This window comes from Esox lucius, chromosome 2, assembly GCF_011004845.1.
Source record: "Esox lucius isolate fEsoLuc1 chromosome 2, fEsoLuc1.pri, whole genome shotgun sequence".
NCBI classification, from domain to species: Eukaryota; Metazoa; Chordata; class Actinopteri; order Esociformes; family Esocidae; genus Esox; species Esox lucius.
Genome location: NC_047570.1, coordinates 7,501,508 through 7,516,924, shown reverse-complemented (window position 1 = coordinate 7,516,924; position 15,417 = coordinate 7,501,508). Strand labels below are relative to the sequence as shown.

General features: G+C 43.2%; 1 protein-coding gene across 6 annotated transcripts in view; it reads right to left on the bottom strand.

Moving 5' to 3' along the window:
• The window catches only part of mtss1lb (MTSS I-BAR domain containing 2b), a 67,667-nt gene extending 55,570 nt beyond the window's left edge, over positions 1-12,097 (bottom strand). For 2 of the 6 annotated variants that reach the window (XM_020055107.3, XM_020055110.3), the window contains exons 1-2: positions 11,511-12,097; positions 215-276 (exon numbers count right to left, since the gene is read on the bottom strand). In XM_020055107.3, the coding sequence (XP_019910666.2) occupies positions 215-276; positions 11,511-11,579 (131 nt within the window). In that variant the 5' untranslated portion in view covers positions 11,580-12,097. The remainder of the gene's footprint in view (positions 1-214; positions 277-11,510) is intronic. The other 4 variants (XM_020055101.3, XM_020055104.3, XM_013138807.4 and 1 more) reach the window with 3 other exon arrangements.
• Positions 12,098-15,417: the final 3,320 nt, after the last annotated feature.

Here is a 15,417-nt window from a genome sequence, read left to right as displayed (position 1 = left end):
GACTGGTACTGATCAATACACAGGACAGTGGCTGGGGCTTACTGACTCGTACTGATCCATACACAGGACAGTGGCTGGGGCTTACTGACTGGTACTGATCCATACACAGGACAGTGGCTGGGGCTTACAGACTGGTACTGATCCATATACAGGACAGTGGCTGGGGCTTACAGACTGGTACTGATCCATACACAGGACAGTGGCTGGGGCTTACCTGAGCTGTGAGTGCAGTTTGGTGGCCTTGGCACTGAAGTCCTCCCACACCGGGTAGGAGCACTGGAAACAGAGAGAACTATACGTTAGGGGTGGATTTTTAGTATGCAACACAAACAGTGAAAATATCAGGACTGAAGGGTTTAACGCACGTCCTTTATGTCAATGGAGTTGGTCCCAATGGCGTACGCCACCTGTGTATGCTCACTAATATGATTATGATGGCTTTATAAGCTACATTGCACCTTCTGTGAAGAGAACAAACTCCTGGGCTGAGTGACGTTACGGCAAACCGTCAGGATGACAAATATGTCTAGTGTGTTCTCCGGTCTGAGTCATCACTGGTTGTGATTGGGCAACGCAGCCTCTGTCTCCACCGGCCACTAGCAACTGCAGGCATCAAAGGGACCAGTGAACAGCAACACAAATCAAAGCCTATTTTCTCCCCCAGAAATGACACTACAGAGTCCTCTTCTTTTCCACCCCCTAGATAAATGCAATTTATTTTCGGTCGCAGCCATTATCACACGCCAATTATCCAGAAGGAACAGGAAAGTGCATCCTCTTACATGTCGACTATAACATCTCTTCCACCTGCAGGGCAGAGCATGTTTTCAAACCCCCCCCACCTCATTTTGCCACTGTTATCAGCACATCAGACTGCGGTCTGTCCAAGGGCAAAATAAGCCTCACCCCACCACACAGCTGGGGGTTGGAGATCTCCGCCAGCAAGTACCGCCAAACAACCCCCCCCACCCTTCTCCTGCCACCCGCCTTCAAACCCCCTGCATGCTGAGAGAAAGAGGGGTAGAAGAGAAAGGAACCAGGGACAAAATAAAACAACCCAGGAAAATAGGAAAGAGGGATACAGTAAAAGGAAAGAGAGGAAGAGGATAATGGGAAAGGTGGATACAGCGAAAAAACACAGGGTGGGAGCGAGGGAGTCGGGCAGAGAGGGAGACGAGAGGGGAAGTGAAAAGGGGCCCAACCGTGGTGATGTCACAGGGGGGCTACAGCGGACGCCTCGCCCTTTGATCCCTCGTCTCATTCTCAGTGTTTGATGTAAGTTAATTTGGTCTGAAATCAGAGCCCCATTTCCCCACGGCCTCCCCGTCAGTGTTTGAAGCACTCTAATCTGTGTGGCATGCCTGACGTCCATCAGGAGGGGCCTTGTGGATGGGAGATAAGGAGTGGGCAACGCCCCCCCCACACCCCCCATAACAACCCTGCTGGCCTGTCCCTTATTAGCATATTAGGGCATTTTAATCCAATTGAGGAGAGCCTGGCAGTCCCTGATTGTGTAATGTCTCGCGCTGGGTTCCTTTCATGCTTGAGGTATTCCTGTTCCATCCTCAAAAAAAAGCTCAAACGCCCCCACTCGAGTCGCTACGTGACCTACAAAAACCATGAGATAAGGGCCGCTTTCCCTCCACGCATTTGGCCAGCATGCACCTTTCGCAGGTAAATACAGCGGGCTCTTTCCCTTTCACCTTAACCAAGTGGAACCCAAGTGGAACACTTGGAGAGTCATTTAAATCTATGAAGTGAAAATTCAGACACAGATTGAGGACGTAGAGCGGAGGCAACTAAAAGAAGGCAGATGTGATGCATCTTTCTACACGACAGCGGCGGTGTCTCATTGGCGATCCGTTACAGTTCCCATCACCGGGGGTAAAGGCATGCAAACGGCAGCTTGACGTAACTGCGACGTTGATGGAACCACTGGTGTGGGTGCTGGTGCTCTGCCGGAGCAGGCCCACTGCCACAGGGCAGGTCTGCAGCTGTGCTCTCCCCATGACGGCCAGTCAGCCACTGAAAACACATTACATCACTAATTCCTGCACATAAAGACGTCCGGACAGTCGTGAGAGCGCGCAGAAAACGCCACTGCAACAACTCACGCCCGACCGCTCCCGCATACGCAGCAAATCCTCTGTCTCTCTCTCTCTCTTCCATCAGCACTCTCTCCATCCTCAAAGGTGAAAGGTTAAAGGTTACACAGGCTAGCTAGACTCAGCAGAATTCTCCAGTGCTTTTACCGGCCACTGACCTATTTTTGTGCAAAAAGGACATTTAAACTCAGTTCACTTTTTTTTTTACCAACCATATTGACTCAAGTGGATGAAAAGCTCACAGCTTCATCCCTTTGTTCTTTTGTTCTCTGAGGGATGACATAAAACACAGATTCAGTAGAGAGACTGGATTAGCCCAATTTCGGCTCTTTAATCAGGCCAATTCAGACTTTAAAAGACAAATAAAACATCCCAACAATAGAGTCTAATTTCACAGTTCTTTATCCAGGGCTTTTTTTTGGGGGGGGGGGGGGGTGAATCCCATTTTGGATGGGCTGGGGTGGGTGCTATAGGCATCTCCCTGACCGCACTCTAACCTCAATAGCAACTGTTAGACGAGGACCCAGTCAATGGGCCCTGGGTTATTGGGATGACCTTTTATAGGCTGTGGGAAACCCAGACAGGCTACAGACGGGTGAACGACAAAAGACTAATTGGTACATGCAGCTAAGCTTGATTAAATAATTGGAAGCTGAGATACACATTAACACGCAGGCACAGCACATACTCTTTTACACGGTGTTGCATAAACTCCAGTCCAGGAGAGCTCCTGATACTTAGTTCCAAGACAGTACTTCTCCAAGGGCTTGTCTTAAGTCCATAGACCTCATGAAGACAGCTGAAGTTCTGGACTCAGGCAAAACGAAATGACAAGACTGGTTTACGTTACCGGAGCATCAGGACACACTTCCAGACTCAAAAACTGCTTTTACCGCCAGACCATTAGGCTCCTCAACAAGGAGTGGACTTATTGTCCACAAGTACACTTCATATGCTCTGGTCACTTTCTCTGTACATTAATATATCCATCTATAGGCACTACAACAATTATATTTATAATATTTAAGATTTCTATTCATACTGTCCATATTCCCCTTTCAACATTATTTGAAATTGCTTCTAGTCACTATTGGTATGTATATTTTGTATTTTCTGTTATTATTTTAGCTTTATATATTTCTTAATTACTATGTAGAAGTTGCGTGCCATGTCACAAGAATTTCATTGTTCATAATGACGTATGCTATTCTGTGCACTTGACAAGTAAATGACTGACTTTGATTCAATGGAAGCATTCAGATTTCCCAAGATGCTCACTGGTGTCATCAAGTTTCAAGACCAAACCCAATTCTCCAATGATTCAAACTCAGGATTAGGGCATTTCTAAAACGTTGTACCAACTGTCACAAGGAGAGATACTGTGAACAATCTGCCTGCCAGGTGACTCCAGCCTCAACTGTTGTTGCTCCAGCTGCTAACTAAATACAATAGACTGCCAGGCCCTCTGCAGTTCAACAATACACAAAGAAAGATATACAGTTATAAAGGTTTTGTTGTTTTGGTGATATAATCCACCACACTGGATTTGAAAGCAAACATTCACTAAGAAGTTAAAGTGTCAGCAAACATTTGGGACACTTTACTAGGGATGCACTAGGGCTCGGGGTGTGGCCCAAACCCCGATATACTCAAGATTTTCATTGATTCAATATATTCAAACGATATATTTATTTGTATATCTATGTTGTCATTATAATCTTAAAACATACTTATATACTGTTTAACCTTAAGTTAAATGCAAGAGGTCAAGTTTTGTTTTGTACAACTTTAACTAATAGTATTCTCTGTAACAAACTAAACTAAAACTCGGAGTAGTGCAAATAAAATAACACTGGTGGGCTGCATTACAACTTCATGCCAAATTATATATCCTTTCCAATTCTGAATAAATTAATAGCAGAATTAGAAATATCATGATATCAACAATTATGCTATTTTCATTATTGATTTTTTTTTTATTATTAACGATATTTATCAAATTATCACCCTGCCCTAGGATGCACCAGTATATCAGCCAGCAACTGGTACCAATCCATTTTAAGGAATAGTGTACAAATAAGCAACATTTTAATTTAATTAAACAAGTACAGATAAGACAAAACATAGGTATTGCCATTGGCCGATTGTGTTTTCTATATATCGTCATTGGCCAATCATTTTTAGTCCATTGCTAGTATTTACATCCATAAACTTTGATCCCAGTAGGAAGAATCGCTGTTTTATATACTCCAAATTTTAGGGAAACAAAAGTTCCCGTTGGCTGCCCAAGTGTACTTAGAGATAATTCTATGTGTAGCATTGTAATTTGGAGTATTTTGCTGCTGTCTCTAAATATAAGAAAAGAGGTGTCAATGCCGGTACCACAGGCAATCATGACGCCAGAATAAATCCATCACACACAGCCAAAACATAAGGCGTGTCAGAATAAAAAATCTTGGTACTTTCTTGAGAATGTAGAATAGTTAAACTTAACAATCACAAATGACCTGGCAGACCACGGAAGGCAGTTGTAGTTGATGACCGAAGAGTCCTTGCAATTGTAAAGAAAAACCTATTTTAATCTGTCGAACAGAACAAGAACACTCTTAAGGACGTAACCATAGATGTGTCAAAGTACCATGAAGAGAAGACTATACCAGTATTGACCTCAGTTTACCACCAGATGCAACAGACTGGTAAGCCTCAAGTACAGAAGGTTACAGTTTGCTAAAAAAAAAAAAGCATACCACTTAATCTCTGAAACATCATTCACCCAACCTATATTTCACTTGGTTCACAGATATAAATACCCTCAAATAAAGCTGAATGTCTGCACTTTAACCACATAGTTATTTTTTCATTTCAAATGCAATGTGCTGGAGTACAGAACGTGTCACCATCCAAACCCCTTTAAACTGCACTGTAAATCTGTCCCAATGCTTTAGGTGATGGTGACATCATGTTGGTGAAATGCTGCTCTCAAATGACATTAGGACGCAGGCAACACGTCGTTGTCAGATAAAACAGAAATATTATGAGGACGAGGATCTTATCAATCTAAATATGTTAATAAAGTGGGAAAGATTCCATGCATACTTTTTGTTACGGGGCAAGGTTAATCACATATAGACACCGCTGAAGTCTTTCGAATTTTAAAATATGCGAATGCATTCGCCACATTCTACATTCTCCTCGGGCTTGGTTCAAAACCTTTCTCAGTTGTCTTTGTGAGACCATGATGATTCTCTGATCGTCGGAACTTGACCTTCCACTTTCCAGACATTCTAAACAGATAAGGTTGAGACGGTCCAATGCTCACACCCGCTTCTAGTTCTTTTTCTAAGTCTTCAGCCGCATGGAAGGCTGAAGGAAGAATTGAGATGAGGATGGAAAGGAGCTGAGTTGGCCAAGGGGGTGGAGGATTGGCAGGTGGAGGTTGATGCCTGTTTGGGTCTGTCTGGCTGGGGCATTTGCAGCTTATCCTATCTCAATTTAGTGTAGCGTGGTATTGGGCTGTTCTAGGCACTTGATAAAAACAGCAGGTTTGGTTCAATCTCATATTCCCACCCATGCAGTGCATCTCACTCACTGGTAGCAAATAATCTCCCTCTTCGCCATTTACCACAGTGGCCTGCAGCCATGCAGAAATGAATAATGGAAATGACTTAACATGAGAGGAACCGCTTCTTTCTCCATGCCTGTCTCTCTTCCTCCATGCCTGTCTCGCTTCCTCTAATCCCTGCCTCCCTCTCAGTCTATCGCTCTCATTCTCTCTCCCTATATGTGTTTTTATTGATTTTATTTCATTTTCTCCTATCATCTCTCAGTCATACTTAACGATAGATCCTGCCTTTGCTCAAGTGGTCCATCTTAACTCTAGCTCTCTGGCCTGGTAGGCAAAGATCTTCATGGTTCAGAGAGACATGGTTGCATCCGTATAGTGCAAATATGGGTCCGCCCCCACTCAGCCTAATGTATTGGGAGTCTTCACTGAGGTTCTATGTTTGATTGACAGAAACCACTTTGATACAGAGGAATAAAAAGGTTTTTGTAGAACTCTGGGGTTGGTCACTGATGGCTGTCCGTCATGAAGAGACAGCGAGGAATGAAGGTGGATGTTGTTGGAGGGTGGGGTGACCTTGAGGAAATGGGTGAGCATGACTGAACTGTAGTTAGTAAGACCCATAGTAAAATAATAGGGTCTTGTGTGTGGGAACCTACACAAATATAGTTTATGCATGACATAATTGTGAAAAGCACATTGTATTGTGCATATAAGAAACCAACCACTTCAATTTGTTCTTCGAGAAGCTCGATTTTGAAAAAAGAAACATTGATTGCTCCATTTATTTTCCTGTTCATAATTATCACAGTACTGACCGGTTTTACAGTCAACAAATTAATTTGATGAAATGAGTTTGACAGACCCAACAAAGCCTGCTCTGGGAACCACTGGCACTGTCCCAATGTGATCTTTCAATCTGAAACCAGTCGATTCATCTCTAACAAGCCTAATGAGAGACAGAGAACACATGCTCATTTGGAGGTCCGGGGCCCTGCACGTAGTCATAGCATCAATGGCCCCAACAAAGAGATGAGAAGTTGACGGAATGCAGATGCATGAGTCACGAGGATGCATGTCCTCTCTGCTTCTCTGCCTAAAGGCAGTGTCCAGAGACGGGACACATGTGTAGCCATTAACACGCACTCTGAGCAATGCTATGGGATCTCCCCAAGCTAACCAGACCCCACATACAAATACACACTGCCTGTATGTTCTATTTTTAATGCAATGAGTCATAGGAAGAAAAGTCAGACTTTAAATGTCTTTTTAAGTGCACAAACTTTGTGATTCATCAGACACTTTCATGTTTAGTTATGTTGTTGTTGCCACTTCAGGACATTCATATCCAGAGTGACTTAAAGAATCCTAAAGGTTTGACTGCCTTGCTCAAGGGCACAACAACAGATGTTTTACCTTGACAGCTCTGGGATTCAAAGAAGCAAGGATTTCAGTAAATGAACTACAGGGCGATCTGCCATCCCAGTTGAGATGAAAGTAAACACAAAAAATAAAACACATAGATACTGTATAAACACTCACAAACAATACATCTCATAACCACATGATCTATAACAGACATCACTGGGTATGGTTAAAAGTAATTGTTAATTAAAGAGACTAATTTGAGAAGGCAATCTATACAGAACACACACACACGCATACACACTGAATCATGTGAATGTATTTCTTTTCTTTTAAGTATGGATATTTGAGCTAAGTCCCAGCCATAATTAGTTATAAAGGTAACCCAATTTATCAAGTCAAACAATAAATACACAAAAACTTTTAAACCATTTGTGGACTTAAAATACACAGAAATGCAATGCAAAAACGTTAGTACAATCCTGCCCTTTTCATCATGTAAAATGGCTAAAATTAGGACCAGGTGCACCAAAACAGGTGCACATGAAAATAAAATAATTAAAGAGAAACTTAGGAGGGTCTAGCCTTCCATGAAGACTAGAAACTTGGTCTAGATTGGTCTTAAGCATTTGGGTGCGTGGTAACACATCATGCCAAGGTCACAAACCCTCTGAAGAAGGATCATTGATGCTGGTGAGACTGGAAGGGTTAACAAAGCCAAATTTCAAGCAATCAAAGTACATAATTCCACTGTCTGATGGATTTTCAATGGAGTAAAGTGTAGACTGCTGGAATTCTACATTGGACAGGTCGTTCCACCAAATTCAGCCAATGAGCTGACAGAAAGATGCTCACAGATGTCTCTAAGAACCCCAGAGTAACAATAAAGGATCTACAGGCCTCTCTAGCCACAATGAATGTCACTGGGGCTTTACAGCTTATCTCATTTAAGTATATCAAGACACAACCTGGTCTCAGAAGGATGACGTAGACTATTTTACGTACATTTTAGGCAGGGAATTTCGTAAGATATATTACGTGCAGTAAAATAACGTTAAAATAACGTCGCAATGGAGAAAAAAAAAAGCAGTAACCACAGTTTGAATCAGCAACCTTCCGCATCCTAGAAAGGCGCGTGACCCAATGCTCCATTGAGGAACCTGGAGCCTGCCTTGGCCATTGGTGTTGTCACAACAAAAATTTGTTTGAAGTGATTTTTTTTTGTAATCCTAACCCAAACCATAACCCTAACTTTAACCCCAGTGCTGTGATACCTAACCCTAACCTGAACCCCAGAGCTGTGAGACGTAACCCTAACCAAACTTTAACCTAAACCTTTTTGTTTCCTAACCCGTAGGCCAAACCTTAACCCTAACCTTAACCCCGGTGCTGTGAGATCTACCCTTAACCCTAATTAAAAACAGCCTTTGAACAAAGGAACTTTATATCAACCGTAAAGCGAGGAAGATTTGGGGCTGCTTTGCTCCCTGAGGGCTTGGTCAACTTATTGAGTCAATCACAAATTCCATATTGTACCAGAGATTTCTTGAGCATGTGAGGCTATGTGTCAAAAAAAAAAAGGGGGGGGGTTGAAGGGGGCCGTGCTTGCAATAACGCCTTTGAATATGACACAGTTGAGGCAGTAATGCAAAGAAGTCCTCCTAGTCCAGGTATGTCACAACAAAGAGCTACATGAAGTTATTTTAGCCAAAGGGTGCAACACCAGCTGTTGAAAAAAATACAGATATTTCCACAAGGTGCACTAACTTTTTCCCCCAACCATAGAAAACCTTTGACACAGATGGTTGTTGCCTGTTGTGTGGGTTTGTGTGCTCATGCGAAGGCAAACACCTTGGAGAGAAGTGTAGCAGGCCCTGAGAATGTCAACCGCAGGGATCAACGACTGGTCCAGCTGGTGGACAGACCGCAGCGAACTCATGGTCTCCAGGCCCAAATCTTCGCTCTAGTCATATGTACTGCTGACTCTCTGTCTGGCAGTCTCCACTGGCCCCCCACTGAGCATTTGAAAGTACACCGGCCCGGGGCCAAGGGGAGACAAAGCTCACCGCGAATCTGACCCCTCCCATACCTTCAAATGAAATTCACACAATCCTTGATCGAACTAACACACAGATAACAACCATGCAATAATAACATTTAGCCCTGAGGGATGTTAAGCCTGCACTGCCTCAGCATCTATTTACAGGGAGGCTGACAAACCCCACCTTTACACACATGCGGTAAGATGGGAAAACAAAGAGCTAAACCCCTTACGTTAAAGAACTGTGTGTGTGGGGGGGGGGTCCTTGATGTCACTGAGATTGCAATGCACATTCTCCAGTACAGTATTTTTAAATATCAGAGAGGACCTTGGTTCACTTGTCCTGGCGCTCTACTGTATTGCAGTGTGAGTAGAAACATAGCCAGTGAGAGGAGACACATGACATTTGACTGGTGGCTGTGCATGCACTTTGGCTGTCTCATTTGGTTCAGAAACAAAGGGATGGTGAAGATGAGAGGAATGGAAGCTAAACCAGCTCCATTTGAAACTGATTACCTGAGACTTGTATAGGGTCAACTGTTTAGGAATGTAAAACTGGAGTAGTAAAATAATGCGTTTCTCAGTTAGATAAGTCTGTATAGTGTGTGATTAAATTTATTTTCATTCTATTGCTTAGAGATGTTTTATTCTTTTTTGTCTAAGGCTGTCATGTGGGCCATGTTTCAACTGCAACAAAGAATCATTGACCGCTGGTGGTGTAATCGTGCAAGTTTATCGTTGAGTACTATGCCAGCATCCCCCCACACTATTACCAGTGTAAATACATCTTAAGCACAGACAGTTATAAAGAACAAACAGGTGAGGCCCTTGTTCGCATGACAATCTCTGACAAACAGCTGGGTATCATAGGGAATTCTGCATGTTCCTCTCGTCTGCCTCCACAAGAGCCCCCTGAGAGGTGGGTCATAAGTGACAACTTGCACTCTGGAGTTAGAGGACTAACACAGCAGGCAGCCAGTGGCTTAGATCTTACCAGACGGCATCTCACTCTGTTGTGGGAACACCCACCAAAAACAGTATTACAATGACCAACATAAGAGGTGACCACTGGTGAATGAATGCTGCTGCCATGACCACTTGACCCATATTTCAGGTATCCTTCACGGAGTAAGAGATCAGATGAAGACCATGGAAAATATGGCTTCAATTATTAATGAGATGAGTGTGTACAGTAGAGAAGGAGAAAGGGGGAGATAGAAAGATAGAGGAGAGAGCTTGAGATGTAACCATGAGAGTGGAGTGTGTGACATGGGTTGTTAATACGGGATGTTGTTAATCTGAGGTAGCATTTTTACATGTCCCTAGCTCCTCATAATCCTGTGATGCGCAAACAGCCAGAGGGTGCATCCAGAAATAATAACCAAGAAAAACATGGGTTTAACTGCGGTCCTATTCACATGAGACTGGCTGCCGGATGACGTAGAATTCCCTTGTCTTAGCTTCAAAGCCATGGTTTTTCAGAGAAAGGAAACAAAGGCACTGATCATGATACGGCCATGATGGAAATATCAGTCATTTTACTCATCCCATGTGAGAGCTGACACTTCCAGTCAAGACAGTAACACTGTCCCATTAGTAAGTCCGATAATCTAAAGGCTAGTGACTGAGGGTGTAGATAAGAGCATGGCTTGACATCTTATCTGGACCACTGCTGCTCAAATGGACCCTTGTTTTAAAACCTGAAGGCCTGACCTTACAGTAGACTAGGCCAACACTATGGGGCAATCTAGAGAGACAGAGGCGTGCACTGCTGGACGCATGACGGCTGTCGGAGTTCTCATCCTCACACGGCCTCTTTAAAAATTAACTTGACAGAAAATCAATGGCGCTTCCTTCTACAAGCGGGAGAAAAGTCGCTGTTTCTCACACACAAAGCCTAAAACAATGCGACTATATTTACAGACGCGCAACATACCGGAAGGGTATCATAAGGGCATGCGAGTTTCGCGTGCTTAGCCTACATCTGACACTATGCATTTATTATGTTAATGAAACCTATATGGAAACGTATTTATATCATACATACAGCCACAATCCATTAATGTGTGTTATTCACCCTAACACACACATGCATTTAAAACCGAGCATACATGGTGACTAGGTTTAGCTGTATCCATCTATGAGCAGCCCAACGCTGACACACAAAACACATGAAATAGTAGGCTACTCTAGAAATTGGATTCAATTATTGTGCCTGTCAAAGGAACATTTATATAGCGCCACGAATGCGCAAACCTTGCAGGGGAAAGTCGTTTCGGATGAATACAGTCTGGTCGTCTATAGCCTATCGCCGCAACTATGACAGAAAAGCGGTTCCATTTCATCAAGGGGAAAATAAATGCGGTAATCATTGGGGAACCTCATTGCTTTTGGAAAATAACTGACATGTTGCGAACAATAAGGATCTCCAACCTACCTTCATATCATTGACAATAGCCTGGAATAGTCCACCTAACGCCCCGCACTCCTTCTCCACCGTCTCCATGTTCACTAAATCCAGGGTTCACCAAATACGAGTAGGGCTCAACACCCTACCAACTGTATTTCCACGGCAGAAATAGCGGCTACTGAGACTAGTTATTTTCTCACTGCTTATATGTTTCCAGTGTGAAAGACTGGATTAGGATGCTTGTTTAAGAGAGAAAGGATACAAATTCGCTATACGATTCAATTATTTCTCTCCTAATCGAGTGTCGGCTTGCTCCCGGTGTCCGTGGAACGCAAAGCGAGCGATGGTGACAGAAGAGAGAGGTTACTCTCCCTCCCTTCCCAGCTCCGGGTCTAGAGCCCGAGATAGGTCAAGCATGCAGATGGCACCGCGATGGATACTCTCATCTTCAGACAGCAATGAGAAATCAAGTTGGGTTGATGTGAGGCAATACCTCCAGACCGATGTATGAAATTGTGAACCAGTAGGTTGGTGAGAACGGGGGGAGCGCGAGCCTGCCCGTGATTGGAGCAGAGGCGGTGGGCTGCGCTGTGGAGCGAGCAGCCAGTAATTCGATCCATGGGAATCGAAAGGGGCCGAGGAGCTCTTGTCACATGGACGTAGTGTTGGGTAGGGGAGGGGATGCGCGCGCGCATGGGTGTGGGTGTGCGCGCACTCACGCACGCATACATACATATACGTTCACACACAGCGATGCAAGCGAGCACATCCCAAATTTCAATGCAAGAGGGAGGAAACGTCAAATAGATTTAGCTACCAGCAAACAATGGCATGGGGACGCATGCCGAATGCGCATATGCGCGGTGGAAGGCTTTGTGATGGCTCAGTTGTTGTGGTTGAATTCATTAAAGCGTTTCACACAGTATAGCTATTGCACAACAGTACTGGGTCAATAAGCATGCATTTTATTGTGTTGTTAAAAACAATGGGGGCTATTGGAATAACCACCAAACGAAAAAGCTGGGGGGATATTTAAGGCATCTCTGACAAGTGCTTACCCTGTTTGTGAACTGGTCATCAGAATTACACCAGTATGATTAATGTGGTGAATTAATAAGTGTTTTATATGCAGGGCACTGGATCATAATTGTCTCATCCATTCTTGGATCAAGAAGATTATGCGGTCATATGCACTCATTAAATCTTCTGTATTAGAAATCATGTCCCACACTGGGTATATGCTGTGTCACGGCCTTTGTCTCTATGGTCTACCCATATGATGTTTTGCCATCATGCAAAAACTGCATTGGTGCAATACACAGATTTTAAAAAAGTGTTCTATACCACTGACATTGAACTACACAGCGACGATTCATTTTGACCATGGCTTTAAATGTTATGCTTTAATTCAGTTTTACACCTATTGTACTTTTTTTCAGGGCAACTTGCATGAGGAATTAGGGCCAAATGGCTTGCTCAGTCAAGGATTCAAACCAGAAACATATAGGTGTCTTTAACTACTATGCAGACACTTGCCATATAATAATCAGGTGTGGTATACAAAGAAGATAGTCTGTCAAACAATGCTTACTCAAAGCATAATTTCAGAGCTGCAATCTGTCTATCACTGATTATTTCAGTGTGGAAATTCTAATGAAATACTCCATTATGAGTTCTAATCATGACTGTATTAAAGGAGCAATCTGAAGTAGCTGCATACATTTCTGGACCAATAAATGATCCATATTTATCCATTTATTCTTTAAGATGTTAACTTATAAAAGCATGAGCTCATTTAAACATTTGTACAGTGAGGGAAAAAAATTATTTGTACGTTTGCCCACTGATAAAGAAATGATCAGTCTATAATCTTAATGGTAGGTTTATTTTGTACGTTTACCCACTGACAAAGAAATGATCAGTCTATAATTTTAATGGTAGGTTTATTTGAACACTGAGAGACAGAATAACAACAAAGAAATCCAGAAAAACGCATGTCAAAAATGTTATACATTGATTTCCATTTTAATGAGAGTATTCGACCCCTCTGCAAAACATGACTTAGTACTTGGTGGCAAAACCCTTGTAGGCAAAACCCTTGTAGACAGAGGTCAGACGTTACTTGTAGTTGGCCACCAGGTTTGCACACATCTCAGGAGGGATTTTGTCCCACTCCTCTTTGCAGAGCTTCTCCAACTCATTAAGGTTATCGAGGCTGACGTTTGGCAACTTGAACCTTCAGCTCCCTCCACAGATTTTCTATGGAATTAAGGTCTGGAGACTGGCAAGGCCACCCCAGGACCTTAATGTGCTTCTTCTTGAGCCACTCCTTAGTTGCATTGGCCGTGTGTTTGGGGTCAATGTCATGCTGGAATACCCATCCACAACCCATTTTCAATGCCCTGGCTGAGGGAAGGAAGTTTTTACCCAAGATTTGATGGTACATGGGTCCATCCATTGTCCCTTTTTGCAGTGAAGTTGTCCTATCCCCTTAGCAGAAACACCCCCCCAAAGCATCATGTTTCCACCTCCATGTTTGAAGATGGGGATGGGGTCATAGGCATCATTGCTCCTCCTCCAAACACGGCAAATTGAGTAGATGCCAAAGAGCTCAATTTTGGTCTCATCTGACCACAACACTTTCACCCAGTTCTCCTCTGAATCATTCAGATGTTAATTGGCAAACTTCAGACAAACCAGGGAGATTGACAGTTCTTTTGTGTTTCTTCCATTTGCAAAAAATCGCACCAACTGTTGTCACCTTCTCACCAAGCCATGTGTAGGTCTACAATCTTGTCCCTGACATCCTTGGACAGCTCTTTGGTCTTGGCCATGGTGGAGAGTTTGGAATCTGATTGATTGCTTCTGTGGACAGGTGTCTTTTATACAGGTAACAAAATGAGATTAGGAGAACTCCCTTTAAGAGTGTGCTCCTAATCTAAGCTCGTTACCTGTATAAAAGACACTTGGGAGCCAGAAATCTTTTTGATTGAGAGAGAATCAAATACTTATTTCACTCAATAAAATGCAAATCAATTTAAAACATTTTTGACATGCGTTTTTCTAGATTTTGTTGTTGTTATTCTCTCTCTCTGTCAGCTTGTATTACAGCCATTGCTTCTACAAAGTGAATGTAAACTAACATTATGCATCTTTTAAAAAATGTCTAAACTATTCTTTTGATATCATAGGTCCTTGAACCCATAGCTCTGTCTATTAATTTTTGAGTGGTTCAATTCTTCAGCCTCATGCCACAGATTTTCACAGTGAAAAAAGGCGGCTATAACACTTTGTAATTGTTTCAACTGCAGATTTCCAGTTTTAAGGTCAGCATCAGAACTACTGACGACGCCGCGCATTCTGAATGGCAGTTAGAAGTTAGAGGTGACGCGGAGGTCCGGGTGTCCTCTGAGAGCTAAACGACGTCCCTTATCCCTGGAGCTGGCAGGGTCTCTCTGCCTTCTGCTTGATCCTCTCGCCCTCCGCCCTGCAGGGAACATATTACTGAGCAGCCTGGCCTGAAAACAGTGGCATCAGCAACCAACTTCCACATCTCCATAAAGCATCTCAAGCCTGGCTCGGCCTGTCTCATTTCCACACCACGGTTTTGTTATATTATCAGATCTGTCGCTTCCAGCCGGCGTGCCACTCATTGTCTCCTTTAACGTATAAAAGACAGCATAAAAAGATTGGGATCTGCATTGTTTGTTATTGCAGTGGCTGTACTATTTGATTTGGGGAAAGTCCAATTGTGCTACCTGTTGAATCTTAAATAAATGCTTGTTACAAGGATTATAGAATTAGAGAGAGTTGAACAAGGCCCACGGAGAAGCCAATGAAAGGCAGAGTAAAGTGGTCTCTTGCAGTGTCACATTAAACCTAGAGTTACAGGAAGCGTCCTTCATTGTTTCTGTTCCTCCGAGGGGATGATGAC